Here is a 19,864-nt window from a genome sequence, read left to right as displayed (position 1 = left end):
CGAGGCAGATTCCATCAAAAAATTAATTTCCTTGCTTTATAGGTAAATAGCTTATATTATAAAAAAAAATTATTTATACACACATGGTAAACCATAACTTTATTTCCTCATCTTGCTCACATTACACAGAATATTCAATGGGGGAAAAATATAATACAGACATGACTGCCACCATACACACACGCACATACACACACGATTACAGTGAAATTATACTGACTTAAAAGAAACTCCTTCCAGAGAGAGCAAAATATTAATAGTTTCTGGAGGTTTAAAGTAAAACCTGAATTAGGTTCAATTGAGAACAGTACAAGACTCCCCACTCAAGTTAGAGGCACACCTCAAACTACTTATCAAAGCTGACCTGGACGTACAATAATTTTTACTAAGCTAAACTGTACATTTTGATCAGCTTTTGAGAAACATTTGATAGTAACTATATTTGTAGATTTTCTTACTGTCCTTATTAGATCCTATTTATGATTTCATTTTAAACATTTTGGGACTATATTAGGACATACAAGACGCCCTCCCCCCTCCAAACTCTTCTCTCTCTATGGACAGAAATTTCTTTTAGATGTCAATGTCATCTCTCTGTAATCATATAAATAGATATGTTTAAAAGAAAACAGTCTTAGTGTCGATCTAATTGTGACATGGGAATCATTTATAAAACCAAATGCTGAGGAATTTTCTTTTTACTTTGAAGGGTCAACCCACCATTTTGATCAATTTAATTTCAGCAGCTGAGAAACAGAAAAAAAGAATTATACAAGTCAGAGACAATGTACAAAACGATTTTTGATTATTTTTGCTTTGTTAAATAATTAAAAAAAAATTATTTTAAATATACAAAAATGTCTGAGAAAGTTCATGGCATTCCAATTGATAAATGGCCGAAGACCATGAATGAAAATGAAATAAAATAAATAGAAATCAAGAGAAAGAGTAAAGAAGAAAAAAAAAATGGTGGTTATAAAGGCAAACCAAAAGTATAATTAAGGATAAATTTTCATATTGAAAGCGAGAAGGTAGGGGGAAGGGGAGAGAAGTAAAAGAGTTAAAAAAAGAAAAAAGTGTACATTAAATAAAACAAAGTTTTTTTTTGTTTTTTTTTAGTGTCACTTGAGTTAAATTGAAAAAAGTGACACCTGTGAAAGGGGATAAGATAAATAGATCGGTCAAATTGGTCGACAATTATCACCAGAAGAGGGGTTAATCATCTTTTTAACATAGCAGCCCAGCTACTGTATCACATATATGTAAGCAGGAAGAGCTGCATTGTTGTGTCAGTAAAACTACAAAAAATGCTGAAGTCTCTTCAACAAAATCCGACTAGATATGAACAAGCTAACGGGGATACTGCACTTGGCGGAAGAGGGATAGAGGGGGGGGGATAGAAAAAAAAAAAGCAGAGTAGATTCATAAACTGTTCAAATGTCACCTGTCCTACACGGACCCCTCCAGGGAGACAAATTGGGACAGTTGATAGTAGAATTGCCAAGTAATACCTCTATCTCTCCCTCCCACTCTCTCCTTCAGATGATGTAGGAAGCTAGCACACACTTGTTGTAGCCAACACCCTCAATGGTGATTTTGATGATGAGCATAAGAATGACAATATCAGCTACAATTAATTCCAGGTAGCAGTTACAAAACAACAGAAGAGCCAAGAAAAATATTTGCAAATTTTTTTTTTTTTTTCCTATCCCTCCAACCTTTTTTTTTTTTTTAAGTTTTTTTTTATAGGGTGGATGTTCAAAAAGATTTTTTTTTTTTAAATTATTTAATTTAAAATCAGTCCATTTTTCAAGATTGTCTTTTTGTGTGTGTGTTGTAATATATTTCTATATATGCGAAAGATTTAATCTTTGTTTAAAATTAGAAGACTGTCCAATAAAGTCCATACAGAAATGTGTTCTCCGTTTTTTTGTTTTTTTTTTTTGGTTTTATTTTTAAATAACTTTTTTTTTCATTTTCTTTTAATCCCTCACACACACAAACACACACAACACGGCAGATCGAACACGTGGCCCCCAACTATGTGGCCTGAACAAACTAAATTTTTTTTTTTTTTTTTTTGCTTTTGTATCTTTTTTTTTTTTTTAAAGGAAATGTTTTCCCACAAACTAATCGACCATCTTCCATAGAACCAATGAATAGCACTAGGCAACTATGGAAGAAGAAACAAAATAAAGATGTAACCGTGCTGGTATCTATATCATATATATAAACAAAGTTTGAGGGGGAGAGATTAGAATATGATTAAAAAAATCTGTTATATATAACAGGAAATCATCAAACTGTTGCATAGCAGTAGCATGTATAGAATGATGCTTTGGAAGAGGCAGTTCATTAAAAACAGCGAAGTGGAGGAATAGAATTGATAGGTTCTTCTTCGCTTCCTTCAATTATACACACTTCAAATTCCTTTTTTTCTTTTTCATGTGGAGTGAACATACAGTTTTACTTCAAGGAATCAAATATTAATCAGCTCCATATTTTGACGGCCACATAATTGTGGTAATGATTAAGCATTTCAAAACTTATTAGTAATAGTAGTAGTATTAATTTGTGAGGGCTGCATTGGTGGTGGTGATAGTGTTGATGACAGTTTGAGACTCTACTGATTGCGGCTTGCAATAAAGATGGCTGCCAGCACATTTCTACAGAGCAGTAGCAACAGTAGGAACATTCAAGACTGCTGCAAGATATTTTATTTATATATATATATATATATATATATATATATGACAATAATAAATAATTAAAAGAGGTTAATCTTAACACTTTACTACAGTTTCACAGGAGACCTGATCTCCAAAAAGTGTATTATAGGCTTTTAAGTGTTAAGAAGTCTCTCTTAATTATTTATTATTGTTATAAAACTCTGAAAGGATATAGAGACTTGTTTGTGCAAGATCTATTTTCTTGATTCGTCTCTGTTCTGATAAGTTGATTTTTCATGCTATTGAGATTACATACATACACACATTAGTGGAATCTCTTGTTCCACAGTTGCTTTCTTCATTGCAATTACATTTTTCAAAAGGTTCAAATACTATAAAATGTAAGAGTTTCATTTAATAGTAAAAGTATAACATTTTCTTATACAAATTTTGAACTTTTTTTTTAACTACAATTGTATATAATACTACTACAACTGAGTCATGTCCTGATGAGTTGCCTGCCTTTGATCTTGCACATACGTATTGGCAGCAGTACAGTTGTGCACAGAAGGGACAAGCAGAATCATTATTGTTATTATTATTATTATTATTATAATATACAAAAAAAATTAAAACAGCTCCAGAAGTTGTTTTTTTTTTTTCCAGGAAACTTGAGACAGTAATAATAGCAGGAATAATTAGTTAATTTTGCTGTCAAAATAGGATGCAGTTTCTATTGTTAACTCTTCCTTAAGTCTTACCGATTGGTCTATTATAATTTCATGGAGGTGGGGACTCGGGTAAGGATAGGGGCAGCAGTAAGCAGCAGTAGCAGTAGTAATTGAAGCAGGCAATGTTACTAGTACGCCAAAAGTAAGAAAAAAATTTTTTCTGAATTGTGGCAGCCCTTGGAAATTATAAACTGAGTGGGTGGGATAGGACAGTCATGGGGAAATATTGTTATATCAAAGTGACAGTAGAAATAAGTTAAATTTATTATTGTTTTTGTATTGTTTTATAAGTGTGGTGTCATTTATTGTAGTAATTTTTATTTTTTATTTTTTAACTTGTGGTGGATTATGACATGAAAAGTTGTGTAGTTTTTTGCTAAGAATTTGGAGAAAAACTTGTTTTTATTTTTCATTTTTTTTTTTTCCACAATAACCGTACAAATTGGTCAATGGTCAGTATCATGTATCGGCGGTGGCCAGCGGAGATTTGGAGGCATTTGCACCTTCTTTTTGTGATTGTGCACGTTTTATGTAGAGTTTCAGCAATTTCATCTAGAAAAAAAAAAAAAAAAATTAACAATTTAAATTAGGTCAATGAAAAGGAAGCGAAGAGGAAGGTGGGAGGAAAGGGGGAAAGGAAAGGGGGAGGGGGAAGGAAGGGGGAAGAGGGAAAGGAAAGGGGAAAAGAAAAGGGGTAAAAGAAAATGAAAGGGGGAAGGAAAAGAAAAAGAGAAAGGAAAAGAGGGAAAAGAGAAAAAAAGAAAGGAAACAGGAAAGCAGAGGGGAAAAAGAAAAAAAACAGAGGTAAAAAGAGGAAAAAGAAAAATAAAGAGAAAAGAGAAAAAAGGAAACAAGAAAACAGAGGTAAAAGAAAGAAAATATGAAAAGAGAGGAAAAAGAAAGAGAAACAATGAAGGAGGAGTAGTCAAATGGTAAAAGAAGGAAGAGAAGGTTCCAAACAATTGACATTACCTTACTATAATTCAGCTCAGTCAAATAGGGCCGCAAATTGTCACCAACTGTCATGTAAATGGATACCAAGCAGAATACACTAGCCTTGCGAACTGTACTCTCAGAATCATCATAGCTCTAAAATGATAATACGTAGTATTATTATCTGCTCCAGAAACAGGCATTTACAGCAATAAGAAAGAAAATATCATTTGAAAAAAAAAAACAAAAAAAAAACAAAGTTTTGTGCTAAATTAGGAAGAAAATAATATCACTTTTATGCAATACTCTACCTTGAACAAAGACTAAACCTTTTTAATTTTTTCTTGTGTGTGTGCAAAATAAATGTTCAGATCTCAAAAAGATGACCGATTTCAATACTTTGCTACTTGATTTTAAAAAGGACAGTCTGGTTCAGATAAATGACAAACATTTTTAAATAATCAGCTAAAAGCAAAAATCAGCAAGGAAGATAATTCATATTTTTGCTTGTAGTATTTAAGAGTTATCTACCTTTCAACTAAAATTTTATTTTTTTATCTGTGTAAGTTTAAAAATATGGAAACAAAAACTAAAATATATATACATACATACATACATACATACATACATACATACATGCATGCATGCATGCATGTACACACAGGGGAGTCACTGTTTATCATTAAGTCCTGAAGGCCACTTGAGGACAAGGATTAATGCATGTCAGAAGTTGATGAAACAACTTCATAGTAATAGATAGTGGTGGGAATTGGGTAAAATTTGATTATTTAGGAGGACGACTCAACAAGAACTTGTTTACATGAGATTTGAAAGGGACTGTTGTAGTCAGCTGGAAAGCAGGCCTGCAGTTTTAAGAAAGAAGCTTTGTTCATAGAATTTATGTTTAGTTTAAGGCACAGAGATTAGAGGGAAATTGTTTACTGTTGTAGCTAGATGAGCGTTGTGAATAATTTGCAGCGAAGGTGGGGGGCATAGATTGAAGCTCACGTGAGGAGGGTGGGATCCACAGATTGAAGTTCACATGAGCACTTGCTATGAAAATAATGATAGAGCAGACATACAGACTTGGAATGTCTCTTCTGTGAGAAAAAGATTGCAAAGAAAAGAATATCATCTACTAGTCTTGTTTTTATACAAATACAAGACATATAGATTTTGACCTGGAAAACAGCAATCCTTTTCCCTTTGTCAGAAATGTTGCTCATGGAATGTGATGATTAAAGGACAAAATCAGGGAAGCAAGAGTTACAAAGCTGCCGGAAATAAACATTTATAATAAAAGTATCTTAAGATAATGTTGACTAATGTCTGAATATATATATATATATATATATATAAAAATATACACACATACTTACTTTAAGTAAACCAGGAACAATTTCCTGCAGTGAGTTTTCTAATTCTTCTTTTGGAAGAAGTTCGATAACCTACAAAGAAACAAAATTAAAAAGCCTTGTTTTTAAAAAGATTTCATGAAAGCATTAAAAATCAATTTTAGTATATTACATATTTACAGAGATTTGCATTGTTAAACTTTCTCAGGTAACATGAAATGAAATAAGTACAAAGATACTGCTAAGTCCACTGCAAAGGTAGGCTGATTCCCTTCACCAAGCTTTTTAAAAAACTTCTCTTGCTATTCAGTATCCTATATATCTATAAAACTACCATTTACTTGCGTATGGAGTATTGTTGCCACACGTGGGTTGGTGCACCAATGATTAGCCTCTTCCCTGTGAACAGAGTGTGAATACGTTCTAACCCAAAAGGTCCTGTACTGTCAAACTCCACTTCATTGCTTCACTGTGATTTGCTTCACAAATACTTCCACATAATGTGTTCCAGTGAAGTTAATGCATTTGTGCCCTATCAATGAAAATAGTCTCAACCGATCTGATTTACAACAAAATCACATTCTTCAGCATGGAGGACTCTAGATGGCAGAAAATTTATTTCAAATAATGAGGATTGGGCAACACCAAAACAAACAAAATTAGTACAAAACTTCTGGGCATTACCAGGTGACCTAAGAAAGTGAATGAATATAAGATCAACCCAGATTTTGACCTCTGATGCAAGAGAAAAATGTCAGCACAAACAATGGAGAAAAAAAAAAAAAAAAAATCGATTCAGAGGTATGCAATCTTAATAAAAACAAATGGTTTTGGAAAAAAATTTGAGTGGAGTCACGAGCAGAGAGACGCATCATACAAGTCAGCCTGTCACCCACCACAAATCTGGTTGTTAAATTAAATGTGATTGTTTTTATAGTCAGAAGAATTTGTCATTTATTTGATCAACACAGCAATACGTCAGATGCACATTTAGTGTCATTAAGAGTACAATTGAAAAGGAAACAGAGGTGTATTGAAAAATATACACTTATATGCAATGTCTCTACTTTGATAGCTTTTTTTTTTCCTTGGTTTGTTTTTGAACCGTTGTCCTGCTCCTCTGACCATACTAACATGAAGAAATTTAAATGTAATGTGAACATCTTGCTGCCCAATTCAATATTTACATTTTTCCTACTTATGATGTGGCACAGGGTTAGAAGATGGGAGGGTGGAGGCAATAAGTTAGCACCCCTCTTTAAAATTGACTGGGCAGCCCAATTGGTATTTCTTAGTGGGGGAGTATCAGCAATTGACTCACTCCTTTTAAAAGAAAGGCAAGGACTGGAAAGGTGGATCTCTTATGAGTATCTAGAGTTAATACCAAAGCCCAACAAATGCCACTGCAATGACCTCATCTCTGTCAAACTAATTGTTCAGTATAAATCCTCAACTGGTATCTAACGGTGTCTATCTCATATCCCTATTAGAGTAGTCCCTTATGCTTCAGTGGGATAAAAAAATCCAAATCAAACGCATTGTGTTGGTTGGTTGGTTGGTTGGTTGTTTTTGTTTTACGGCATATCAACCTTTTTCAGTTTATTTAATGCCGAATCTAGTGATTTTGAGGAACGATTTTTAATGGAGTATATTTGTTTTTTAAGTCGGATTCTATTCAACCCATAGTTGGGACCCTAACAGGTACTACCACTCCGGGTCAGAGTGTACCTGGGAGCAATGACAAAGGGTGGCTTCACACTCCCCAAGGCCCGCAAGCTGGGGCCTCATCATCGGATATAGTTTTAGGTCATATCCAGGACTGTTGTATAAAGGGTTCTTTTTAAATTTTTTTATAAAAGCCAATTTTTTTAAGATATGAGAGTATGGTGTGGGGATTGTTTTTATCAAATAACTCTTTAATATTGTTTTCTTTGTAGAATCGATTTCTTACTGTTACAAAATCAGTACATTCAATTAATATGTGTTTGATTGTGAGTGGTGTTTGACAAGATATACAGATAGGTTGGCTTTCTTTTTTTTAGGAGATATGAGTGGGTTAAGTGAGTATGGCCTATTTTTATTCTTGTTAGTTTGACTTCTTTTCTGTTTAGTTTCGTATTTTGTTCTTGTTTTTTGATTTTTGGCATGATTTCGTGAAGTTTGTTGTTAGGGTATTCATTCCAGTAGGTTTGCCATTTCTCTGTTGTATATGCGTTGATACGTCTTTTTAGATCTATGTATGGAATTTTAAAATTTGCATCGATTGGGAGATTTAAGGCGTTTTTTCCTGCTGAATCTGCTTACTCATTACCTTTAATAGCGGAATGGCTTGGTATCCAGCAGAAAATGATTTCTTTTTTACTGTTTAATTCAGTTAATTTTTGGAGTAATTTTGCGATTAGAGGGTTGTCCATCTTTTACTGATTTATCGGAGAGGGACCTATGTTTTCAGTGGCGTCCTTGCGTCCATTAGTCCGGCTGATTGCTAGATAACCATCTATTAGTTTTTCCTGAAATTTTGCCACAAATTGTATTTTATTAAATAGATGTGCACAGTAAAAAAAAAAAATATTATTGCGAAAATTCCCGTTGTGTCCCCAGGGACTCAAAAGAGGTAAAAAATGGCCCAAAATGGCCCAAAATGACACGTTTTGCCCCATAACTTTGATCTATCTATTAGATTTTTTTTAAACATGGCCAAAATGTGGAGCCCATTGTTCTTAATATAAATCCAGTATGGGTGACCCTGACAAAATTCTGGTTCACATCCCCGGGGACTTTCAGTGCTAAAAACAGCCCTTTTTGTGGCTCTTTTTTTCATATTTCTCAACAAAAATTTTATATGTCTGACTATATAGTGGTTTTACACAATCGTCAACTCAAATATACATGTGTTAAGGCATGAAACTGCACTGTTATACATTTACACTGGGATTTGGCGTCCCAAGGAGCTTAAAAGAGGTCAAAAGTGCCCCCAAAATGACACTTTTTTCCCCATAGCGTTTAATCCATCCATCAGATTTTCCTGAAACTTGGCCAAAATGTGGAGGCCATTGTTCTTAATATAAACTCTGGCAAAATTCTGGTTCGCACCCTCTGGGACTTTTAGGGCTAAAAAAAAAAAAATGCCTTTTTGGAGATCTTTATTCATATTACTCAAAAACTTAATATGTATATCTATATAGTGATTTTCTATGATGTTGAATTCAAAGACCAAGACCGCCAACCCCCAATATTTCCTCCTGTATCAGAAAACACGCTATGTGATATACGTATATCTGTACGTGATGTTGCCAAGCTAATCAAAAACCTTGATTCCAGTAAAGCAACTGGCCCTGATGGTATTCCAATTATAGTACTCAAAAAACTTCAACCTGAACTAGCGCCCATACTTACAAAACTGTTTAAACGTTGTCTTAAGGAGAATAGTTTCCCATCTCCCTGGAAAATCTCATCAGTATGCCCTGTATTTAAGAATTCAGGTGATCGCTCATCCCCCTCTCAGTACAGGCCAATAAGTCTCCTGTGCGTCATGAGTAAGTTGCTAGAATCTGTGTTAAATACAGAAGTAATCAAACATCTCAACAAAAATAACCTTCTTAGTGACACTCAATATGGTTTCCGTTCTGCTAGATCTACAGCAGATGTCCTTACAATTATATCGCATAGGATTAGCAAATCTCTCGACGGTGGCAATCTTTCTAGGGCAATTGCTCTTGACATATCTAAAGCCTTTGATAGGGTATGGCATAAAGGTTTACTTCATAAGATCGCTAGCTATGGTATAGCTGGAAAAGTCTTCTCAATTATTAAATCATTTCTTTCTGATAGGTTCATAAGAGTAGTAGTTGAGGGGCAAAAATCAGAAGCTCACAGTATTAATGCCGGTGTCCCTCAGGGATCCATCCTGGGCCCAACTCTTTTCCTGATCTACATTAATGATCTTCCAAATCATATCCTTACATCATTTGTAGACATTTATGCTGACGACACTACCATTTATGGTACCACATCTAAGACAGTAAACGAGCAAGTACTCTCCAATTCTCTCTCCTCTGATCTTGAGCATGTAGTACAATGGGGAAAGGAGTGGCTGGTTACTTTTAATGCATCTAAAACCAAGCTTCTCTCTTTACATCATCAACATTCTAATCCACATTTGTCATCAATTGAAATGAATGGCTCTCGTCTTCAGGAGGCCTCAAGTTTTGACAAGCTTCTGGGCTTGACCATTACTCCTGATCTTAAATGGAACACGTATATCAAATCTGTTGCCAAGGCCGCTGGAAAAATGGTGGGATCTTTCTATCGATCCAGTAGATATCTCACTGCTGATGCTATTCTCTATCTATATAAGAGCCAGGTACGTCCAAGGATGGAATACTGTTGCCACATCTGGGCAGGAGCTGCTAGAAAAGACTTGTCCTGCCTTGATAGAGTTCAAAATAGACTTCGTAGCCTCGTAGGAGATGTCCTTTTCTCCTCCTTACAACCTCTATCTCACAGAAGAGATGTTGCGAGTTTGTCTCTGATGTATCGTTATTTTCATGGAAAGTGTTCAACTGAGCTTCAATCTATGGTCCCCCCTCGCAAAACTTTCACAAGAAACACTCGTCTAGCTGTAAACACTATCAATAATTTCCCCCACTCTTTATCTGTGCCTAAACCTAAACATAGATTCCATGAACAAAGCTTCTTTCTTAGAACTGCACGCCTGTGGAATTGTCTTCCGTTTTCCTGCTTTCCGGCTGACTACAATATGGTTGTGTTCAAGTCTAAAGTAAATAAGTTCTTGATGAGCCGTTCCATATAAGTTATTAAATTTACCAAATTTTCATTACTAATGATTACTATATAGACCAACTTCTACTGTACACTCTTTAACCCTTATCCTTGAGTGGCCTCTGGGCCTTGATAATGTGGTGATGCCTTTGTAAAAAAAAAAAAAAAAAAAAAAAAAAAAAAAAAAATATACTTAAGGCATGAAACTGCACCATTTGTCCATTTTCACTGGGATGTGGCATTCCCAAGAGCTGAAACGGGGTCACATATGCCCCCAAATTGCAAAAAACGACTTTTTACCCCATAACTTTTGCCCCATCCATTAGATTTTTCTGAAACTTGGCGAAAATGTGAAGGTAATGTTGGCCCTTCATACTTCTCGCATTCATCATTTGTTCACTATTTTTTGTGGCGTCATTTCACATGCAGCACCAGAGGGGGACTGTGCACGTGGCTTGTTTGTTTAAATAAAACAAGTTAAATTATTTAAACAATAAAAGTTTAACAGAACAATATACTAGTTTTTTTTTAATGAAAGCTGTGTAAAAAAACATCTGAAGAAATTTAAAAACTTATACTTTCAAGTCTTGACATAAAATTTAGTGCTTCTTTAGAATTATTTAAAAAAAAAAAAAAAAATACAAAAAAATGTTTATGATACTCGTCACAGAATGAAGATGTCATATTCCAAAAATCATACTGGTTGAGCTAGTAACTTTTCTAAAATATCTGGTTGTCAAAGGTCAACTTAAGATAAATTTGTCCATAGAGCCCTGGTATGGTTGCATAAAATAGTTAATCCATCATAATTTGAAGACTGACCATGTATCTGCCATGTCCTCAGCCACCCATCGACATACTTTTCATATTATTTGAATTCTTCGAACTAGTGTACTCATTTTGAATTTTATTTTCAAAATGTTTCGGTCAATGTAATCTGACATTTTTCAGGTGTACTTTTTCGAACTAGGGAAAATTTCTGTGAACTCCAGAATTTGTACAGAATTTCAAATGGAACACTTTATTTAATCCATGGGGGTAGAATGCTCTCATTCTGTCAGCCATGACTGGATAGAAGTCCTAAGTAATTCACAATTGTATTTTTGAGTGTTACCCACACTAAGGATTGAACTTTCAATATCCAGAAAAATATAACTTACACCTAAATTTATCAAACAACTTGACCGCTCAGCCACAAGTACTTGTCCAAATAATCGAATTAATAATATCAATCCTCATCACAAAAAAAGTCAGAAATTTTAATCATTTAATAATGAAAAAAGTAAAAATTACCCAATTTTAAAAGTTTAAATTTGTATCTTAAAATTAATTTAGTTCAATTTGGTTCATGCTATATAAGGTGTTTCGTGCCAGAGAGGCAAAGATGCCAGTGGCTTGAATATCTGTTTTCTATAGTGCTTAATTCTACCATCCATGCTCTATTTTTTGAGCTGGTCAACTAAGCAATATCGCTTCGCCACTTTGGCGCAGTTGTGTTTTCAAACAAGGTGAACCGAACAAGTGCTCAACCTGTTTTTAGCATCTTTGCCTATCTGGCACGGAGTGCCTCATATATGGACAGAATTCAGAAATTTAACAAACCTCCAAAGTTTGCTAGATATTCAATCCTGTGAAGCATTTGCAAGATAGACAAAAACAAAGAGGACATAACTGCAGAATTAAAAAATATTAAATCTTACCTTATTTTGCATTTTAATAGCAGCTAAAATAACTGGATATTCCGAGCTGAGGATCAACGGATTTAGTATCCGGATACTCTGCTCTGGTGGAATAACATTAGCCAATGTTGCTGCACATTCTTCTGCAGCTTTCACAACCTTTTAAAAGAGAAAATGAAACAAAAACATATCACAACAGATTTATATATATAAATTAAATGGTAATTAATAAAAACCTGGAGAAAGTGCTCAATATTATATATAGAGCAAAGACATATTTTTTATTACTATTTTATCTGCTTAATTACACATGTTTCTTTTACCGAATCGTGTTAACGATTCAACAATTTCTCATTTGGAAATTGTCGGATCCTTAACACGTTTGGTAATAGAAACGTGAAACTAAGCAGATAAAACTAATATATATATATATATATATATATATATATATATATATCTCAGCATATACCTCTCGTATACTTATATATAATTAAGTATACTAGAGGTATATGCTCACATTTTTATTTTCGTAAACAGACAAAGATTAAATGTGAACAGTATAGGGAAATGTAGGTAGAACAGAAAACTCCATTGGTTTGGTCACATTGAGAGAATAGATGAGAGTCCTCAGATTAAATGTAGAACAGTTGAAGTAGAACAGAAGATATCTCACTACTGATGCAATTCTCTATCTATATAAAAGCCAAGTACGGCCAAGGATGGAATACTGCTGCCATATCTGGGCAGGAGCTGCCAAAAACAGCCTATCATGCCTTGACAGAGTACAAAATAGACTTCGTGGTTTAGTGGGGGATGCCCTTTTCTCTACCCTGCAACCCCTCTCCCACAGAAGAGACGTTGCAAGCCTATCCTTGTTTTATCGTTATTTTCATGGCAGGTGCTCGTCTGAACTCCAATCCCTGGTCCCCCCTCGCCAATCTTTCATGAAAAACACCCGTCTAGCTGAATCCACTGTGAAAAATTTCCCCCACTCTATATCTGTGCCTAAATCAAAACGCGGATTCCATGAACAAAGCTTCTTTCTTAGAACTGCACGCCTGTGGAACTCTGTTCCGTCTGCCTGCTTCCCTCCGGACTACAACTTGAATGTCTTCAAGTCTAATGTTAACAAATTCCTAATGAACAGCCCCCTTAAGTAAACACTTCATCAAATCTCCTCACTAACATAATGTACTTGTAATAACCCTTATCCCTGAGTGGCTTCCGGGCCTTGATAAGTGGTGATCTCTGTGTAAAAAAAAAAAAAAAAAAAAAAAAAAAAAAGTAGCTCATCAGCCGGCAAGGGAAGTACAATGGAAATATGAAAGGAAGTGATAAGGATGAATTTGAGAGAAATAGAGACAAATAAAAACCTGACCAGAGATAATTTAGTTTGGAAGTCAATTTGTAAAAGCTATCCAACACATGTCAGCATATAAAGTGGATGTTGAATTGAAGATAGTGATGATGTTATTGGTTCAGCATAACTTTTATGGCAATAAACAGTTTTTTTTTTGTCTATTTAATACCGAAATAATACCTAAAGATTTATTTTATATGATTAATTGAACACAAGCTGTTATTTATTCATACATGGGGAGGGGGTCACAACTGATTCTCTAGTCTGTGATAGTAACCATTAGTCCAACTGTGCTCCACTTTATGTTAGTGTAGTTCTTATGAATCTATTTAGGTTAAATGGTAAAAGCAAAACCCACAAATAATGAGAAAAGGAACATCCAAGTAGATGACCAGGATCTTCCCAGGATGAATGGTTTCAAATATCTCTAGTCAACTATCAGCAGTAGCAACAATACTCCTAATGAAATCATTACTCATATCCATGCTGTACTGCCACTGGTGTTTTCTGTGATCCATGGATCAATCTGTCGCTTAATATGGATAAGTGTTGGCTTTTGATGAATGAAATAGTTACAATACTATCAGCCATAAAGATGAAGATGATCCGTTGAACTCCTAGTCTGACCAGATTCAACTATATTCAAAACATCAGTATTAATTATCATTACAATATTGCACTAATCAGACAAAATGAGTGAAAAATTGTCTAAGAAAAGATGGGGCTATATTTATATGCATAGAGATACACAATGGTGTGCACAAAGATTTTTAAAAACATTCACATTTTTTTTTACATAGTAACCTAACTTGAAGTAGAATGAAAAAAAAATAATGACACAGGGGAAAGAATTATATATTTATAGAAAGAAAGATTTAAATTTTGCTTACATTCAAAATTTTATTTAAAAAATTTAAATCAAAGAAATGAAATATTACAAGTTGAAAATGAAAGGAGTTTTACTATATTTACTAGTTTTTCCGATCTAAACTAGTCTGATTTGTAATATCTAATATCAGTCATGTTGCTGTTGGGTTTCAAAACTGAATAAACAATTATTTGACAATAAAATAAAAATTTAATCAAACATTTGAAAAACTAAAAATCGTCTTAAACTGGAGTGAAATAATTACTGAGGGGGGGGGGGGGGGTCATGCTTGTTTCTCGTATTGATAGGCGTCCATTATAGAAACAAAAATCATCCAAAAAAAAAAACTTACCTCTCTAATTGGATCTTTATGAGATTCTAAGATTTTAAGAATCGTTAATTCAGCATAGTCTTTGAATTGAGTAGGTTGGTTGTGTAAAATGTCACGCAACACAGACAGTGTTGAGCCCCTGATTTTATACTACAAGAGAAAAAGGAAAAGACATCAATTTAAAATAGGATCGACAAAACATGTTTAAAATGTTTCTCTCATAATCCAAACATTAAGAACTGAGTTATCTCCCTTCTTTCTTTTCACAACTTTTTTTTTTTTTATTTCAACTTGAAACTTGCCATATTTAATGTTTAATGATTTTTTTTCAAACTAAAATATGGTTTTAATGAAAAATAATTATTCATGAATAATAAAACCATGTGAAAACCAATTTCAATGTAAGTAATTTTTGACTAACAATTAAAATATTACTGAAAAAATACAAGTAATTATATCCAATGTTAGTACTATGTAATTAAAAAAAATATTTAAAAAAACTGGTTATAAAACTAAAACAGAATGAATGCTTACATCATCATCAGCTAAGGTTTCAAGAAGGATCAACAAAACTGGTTTGAAATGCTTGTCCCATAATTCTACTTTTCCATCGACAGCAAGTTTCATTAAACATTGCATCGCATTTTTCCTTTCTTCATTTCTGAAACAAACATTTGAGAACTTAAATTTTAAACATATGTTAACTCCATTAACCCTTCATGGCCTAATTTTGATGTAAATGATTTTAAAAAATAGTTATTGTTTATTTTAGTTAGTTTAAAGGGTAATGATACTTTGTCTTCAAAATCGAAAAATTATGAAGTTCAATAGTTAAACTACCACTGAGAATTTTTGTATTTCATTGATTATTATCCATAGAGTTTCAAAAATATATGTTTACTAGCACGGATATCCAGCATTGCCAGAGTCGACATGAAGTTCGGTTTGGCCACACCTGTTATCATATGTCAACTCCATCATTACCCCAACAAAAATTTAAAATATAAAAGAACGAATGAAAACACGAAAATGTAACCCCCCCCCTCCAAAGAAGTATGTGACAAACTCCCCACCAGATATTTCGGCAGAAAGGATATGAAGAGAAGCTAATCTCTGGATATTGAGCACGTTTCTATGACTATATTCCAGTTTAAGCAAATTTCTTTTATGCTCCCTCAGTTTAGAAAGATTTGCTTTATGGTTTGTTGCAACGAAAACAAACTAAATAATTCAGTTTCAAAAATACCAAAGTAGAATTTGTGTTAACCGAAATACGTTTTTATGTTATAAAAATGATGAGTTATGACTTATTGTGTTATTAAAAGAAAAAAAAAAATTAGCAATTACGATTCTAAAAAAATGTGAAGACAAAACTGGCAAAAAAACGTAACAAAGTTTTTTTTGTTTTTGTTTTAAATAAAGAATCATAGTTGAATGGATTGCTTATTTTAAAATAAAAATCCACTGGACCACAACGTTAATTGTGAAATCATTTTATTTGAACTGATTCCAAAAATAATGCTTGAAAGTTTGTGCAAATTATTTTTAGTTTGATTTCCGTCAAAAACAAAATGAACAAAGTTAGTGTCCAGGGGAAATAACTCAAACTGTTTTATATATTAAAAAAAAAAAATCGATGTTGGTAAAAATAAATTAAATATGCTATCAATATAAATCAAACTTAAATAATAAAATTAAATAGAACACTTAAAACAATTCTCTCACTATAAACAATAACACACTGCTATTTAATAAAATCGATTTTCCTTAATATAATATGCAAATAATGTCACCTCTTAATCGTACATTTTGCAAGAATAATACTATATATAGTATTACGAATTCCATTATTATTAATGCAAACAAACAATAATAACACATTCGTGAGTTCGTAATAAAAAAAATAATAAAAAGACATTCATGAAATACAATGAACATTAAAAGACGTAGGCTCGAGTTCGATACATCTTGCTGAAATAAAAAAAATGGGGAGACTCTTTCAAAACCAGAAATATACAATAGACGACGAACAGCGTATGAAAATAACAGAAAACACGACACACAATGGTAACTTTCAAAGTTAAATTTTATTATGAAACACTAAACTATGATGGGGGGGGGGGGTCTTTAAGTAAAATAAAAGAAACAGATTATAGGTGTGGAAGGGGGGTTTTTATCTACCATCTGAAACCGCCGACAAGAAATATATCAAAACGAAAAAATGTATCTTCAGCCCAGGCAAAATGAATTCGTTGATATAATATATGAGAGAGAGGTAACTCTAGGTTTTTATGTTTCTTTTCTCTTTTGTTTTTCTTTTAACTTTCAAAGTGAACTTTAACCTTTATTTTATTCGCCTCTATCATATCCATCCAATGTTTTGGTTATTCTCGGAATATCATGTCTCCTGTACTCGTGAAATTAACATCCTATATTCCGACAGCGCCAGCTTGTTTTCCCAAGCATTATTTCTTTCCTTTCGCTGTTGATATGAAGTTTCTCCAAGGCATTACTTTGTTTCTTTCGCTGTTGATGGAGGGGGGGGGGGTATCCACATCTTCGTTCATCTGTCGCTGGGTGAAGTGATGGAAAATTTTTCATGCGCATGTACTGAAAGGTCTCTTTTTTTCCCCTCTCTCTTCTCTCAATAAATTTCTTATCCCTTTTTTTTTCTTTTCTTTGTTGTCTAGCGACCAGCAAGGGTCATAAAATGGGTTTCTGAGCAAGTGATCAGGTCATCTTGCTAGCTGATTTTCCACTAACTGTTCCTCACCTCCCCTCTACTTCTCCCATACTGTCTTTTTCTCTCTCTTTTTTTTAGATTTAGCCTCTCACTCCTTTTATCTATACTCTCTTTTTTTTCTCTCTCTTGGAAACTATGTTCATTTGCCTAGGTGATAACATAACAAAATAACAAGAAAAACGATACATTTCTCATTGACCTGAAATTAAATATTTCAATTTTTAATTAAATATTTAATTTTTAATTAAATATTTAAATTTTTAATTAAACACGTCATCCAATTTATGGGTTATGTCATAATAGGAATAAATGAAACATTAAGGTAATGGACCTTTTGTATATATTAATCAAACTGTGAATAAACAAACAGATGGGAATACAAATTTATATATATAGATACGATAAACGAAATCCTCCACTCTCTGAGACAGAAGGCGGCATACTGAATGTAAGCAATAGTCAGTTGCAATCTGGAGGTATCTGGCATCTACCCAGATACTGAACTAATACATACAAGGCATGTTTGAATCGATTCCCACTTTATTTATGCCATTAAATTCATTTATTTATGACTGAACAAATTAATTTAGCCAGGTCATAGAGGATTAACAAAAATTCTGTGCATATTTTAATGAACAGGAAAATATAAATAAATGGAAAATTGAACACATGACGATAATATAAAAGATAAAACAAATATCAGGAGACTAATATTTGTTTTAATAACAGAAACTCATCAATTTCTATTACTGAACTTGTCTTATTTTCAGAAATAATTATTTTCTGGTCAGTTTTTTTTTTTTTTTTTAATTAAATAAATTTTAATGAGCATAAGATTATAATTTTAAAATTAACATAGCATTTGACATGTACGTAAAAAGTTTCCACAAAAAAAAAAAAAAAAAAAAAAAATTCATTAATTATAACCAAAAGGAAAAACTTATTCTGCATCATCAAATGTCGAAAAAAATTGTATTAATAATGTTTGTGTGATTTACAACTTACCTTGAATTATGATTAGAAAGTTCTGTAAGTATTTCTTGAATTTGCTCGTCTTGGTCATGATGGCTGCCTAAAATTCAAAATAATGAAATTGATTGAACACAGATTTAGAAAAGAGGAGGCACCTTTGAGAGAATTAAGTTAGAATTCTGTAGAGCCGACAGACGGAATAAAAGTAGGCATAAGGATAAACACCAGAGAACCGTAGCATTTGGGAAAGGTAGGATCTACAAAGAATACCTAAACAAAAGAGGGGAGAAGTAGAAGTTCCATTGAACCCAAAGGATTGTTTCTGGTATTAGTAATATATATATATATATATATATATATAATTCACATGAACACTGGAGGATGAGACAACAAATGTTAATCCTTGGAAGGAACAGAAGCGGAAAAGTTTTGATTTTTTTTTTCATGGGTAATAATGAGTATGCATGAATTGTTAATGAGTCGTACCAAAAAGTGGTCATAAACGGAGACTAAAAATCCTTCAGGATTCAAAACACAGATATTTCTACAGTACCAGAGATGAAGTATGGTGACTCATACAAGCAAAAATAAAGTAAGCTGTGACTACTAGTTCTTTTAAAATATTCAATAAATCTATTGCCTACATTAAGCATAATTAAAAAAAATAAAATGAATAAAATACAAAAACTTCTAAGTAAATGTAAACTATTAAGAGAAAAGCAAAATGACAAAAATAAAACAAAAAAAATAAAACAAAAAATAAAACAAAATAAATAAAACAAAAACATTAAAAAAAAAAACAATGTTTCAGTAAGGAAACTCATTATGAGTCAATCTGTCTAGATCGCAGTATAAACAAATCATGCAATTGATACACTTAAAACACGTCACTAGAAGTTACGAACCAACTCAAAATTAACACAAATAAGAACAAGCACTCTTATAAAATTTTCTACTAACATCGGAATTCGATCAGTCATCACTGACAAGTTATGGTTGGCACAGATCACAACAAAAAACCCTTGACTGTCTATTACGTTCGTATTTATGAAGAATAAGGACTGTTATTGCCGAAATTTTTCAGGCAGTTTATAAAATGCCAAAAAGTTCCGAAAGGTGCCAAAATGCTAAGCCAATGAAATTACAGCAGCCAACGTCATTTAAGAAAACATTTATTCGCCATCATTCTGTATTGTTTATTTTATACTAGAAGATGTACCCGGTAATGTCGATATTAAACATAATGTTACGTTAAGTTCCTTAAAACAAAAATGAAGTTTAAACAAAAAAAAAAAGAAAAAAAAAAAAACGGAAAAAAATTGAGGCATGTGCATGCGAGTATTAAGTTTTTTCTAAACAGTTCATGTCTTGTAAGTAAAAAAAAAAAATGCTCGAACTTGAGATTGAAAACCAAAACCTAAAAACAATGAGTCAAGTATGA

The 19,864-nt window shown here is 32.9% G+C and overlaps 1 protein-coding gene across 46 annotated transcripts in view; it reads right to left on the bottom strand.

Annotated features, from left to right (window-relative positions):
- Window positions 1-3,714: 3,714 nt before the first annotated feature.
- LOC145284881 (CLIP-associating protein 1-B-like) overlaps window positions 3,715-19,864 on the bottom strand; it is a 450,911-nt gene continuing 434,761 nt past the window's right edge. For all 46 annotated transcript variants that reach the window (XM_080133909.1, XM_080133914.1, XM_080133920.1 and 43 more), the window contains 7 exons: window positions 18,457-18,523; window positions 15,243-15,369; window positions 14,730-14,858; window positions 12,171-12,308; window positions 5,713-5,781; window positions 4,373-4,489; window positions 3,715-3,952 (listed from right to left, as the gene is read on the bottom strand). In XM_080133909.1, coding sequence (XP_079990035.1) covers window positions 3,860-3,952; window positions 4,373-4,489; window positions 5,713-5,781; window positions 12,171-12,308; window positions 14,730-14,858; window positions 15,243-15,369; window positions 18,457-18,523 — 740 coding nt within the window. In that variant the 3' untranslated portion in view covers window positions 3,715-3,859. The remainder of the gene's footprint in view (window positions 3,953-4,372; window positions 4,490-5,712; window positions 5,782-12,170; window positions 12,309-14,729; window positions 14,859-15,242; window positions 15,370-18,456; window positions 18,524-19,864) is intronic.

This window comes from Euprymna scolopes, chromosome 9 (genome assembly GCF_053919585.1).
Source record: "Euprymna scolopes isolate OS-2025 chromosome 9, ASM5391958v1, whole genome shotgun sequence".
Lineage (NCBI taxonomy): Eukaryota > Metazoa > Mollusca > Cephalopoda > Sepiida > Sepiolidae > Euprymna > Euprymna scolopes.
Note: the sequence above shows the minus strand (reverse complement) of the source record. Positions and strands in the feature narration are given on the sequence as shown.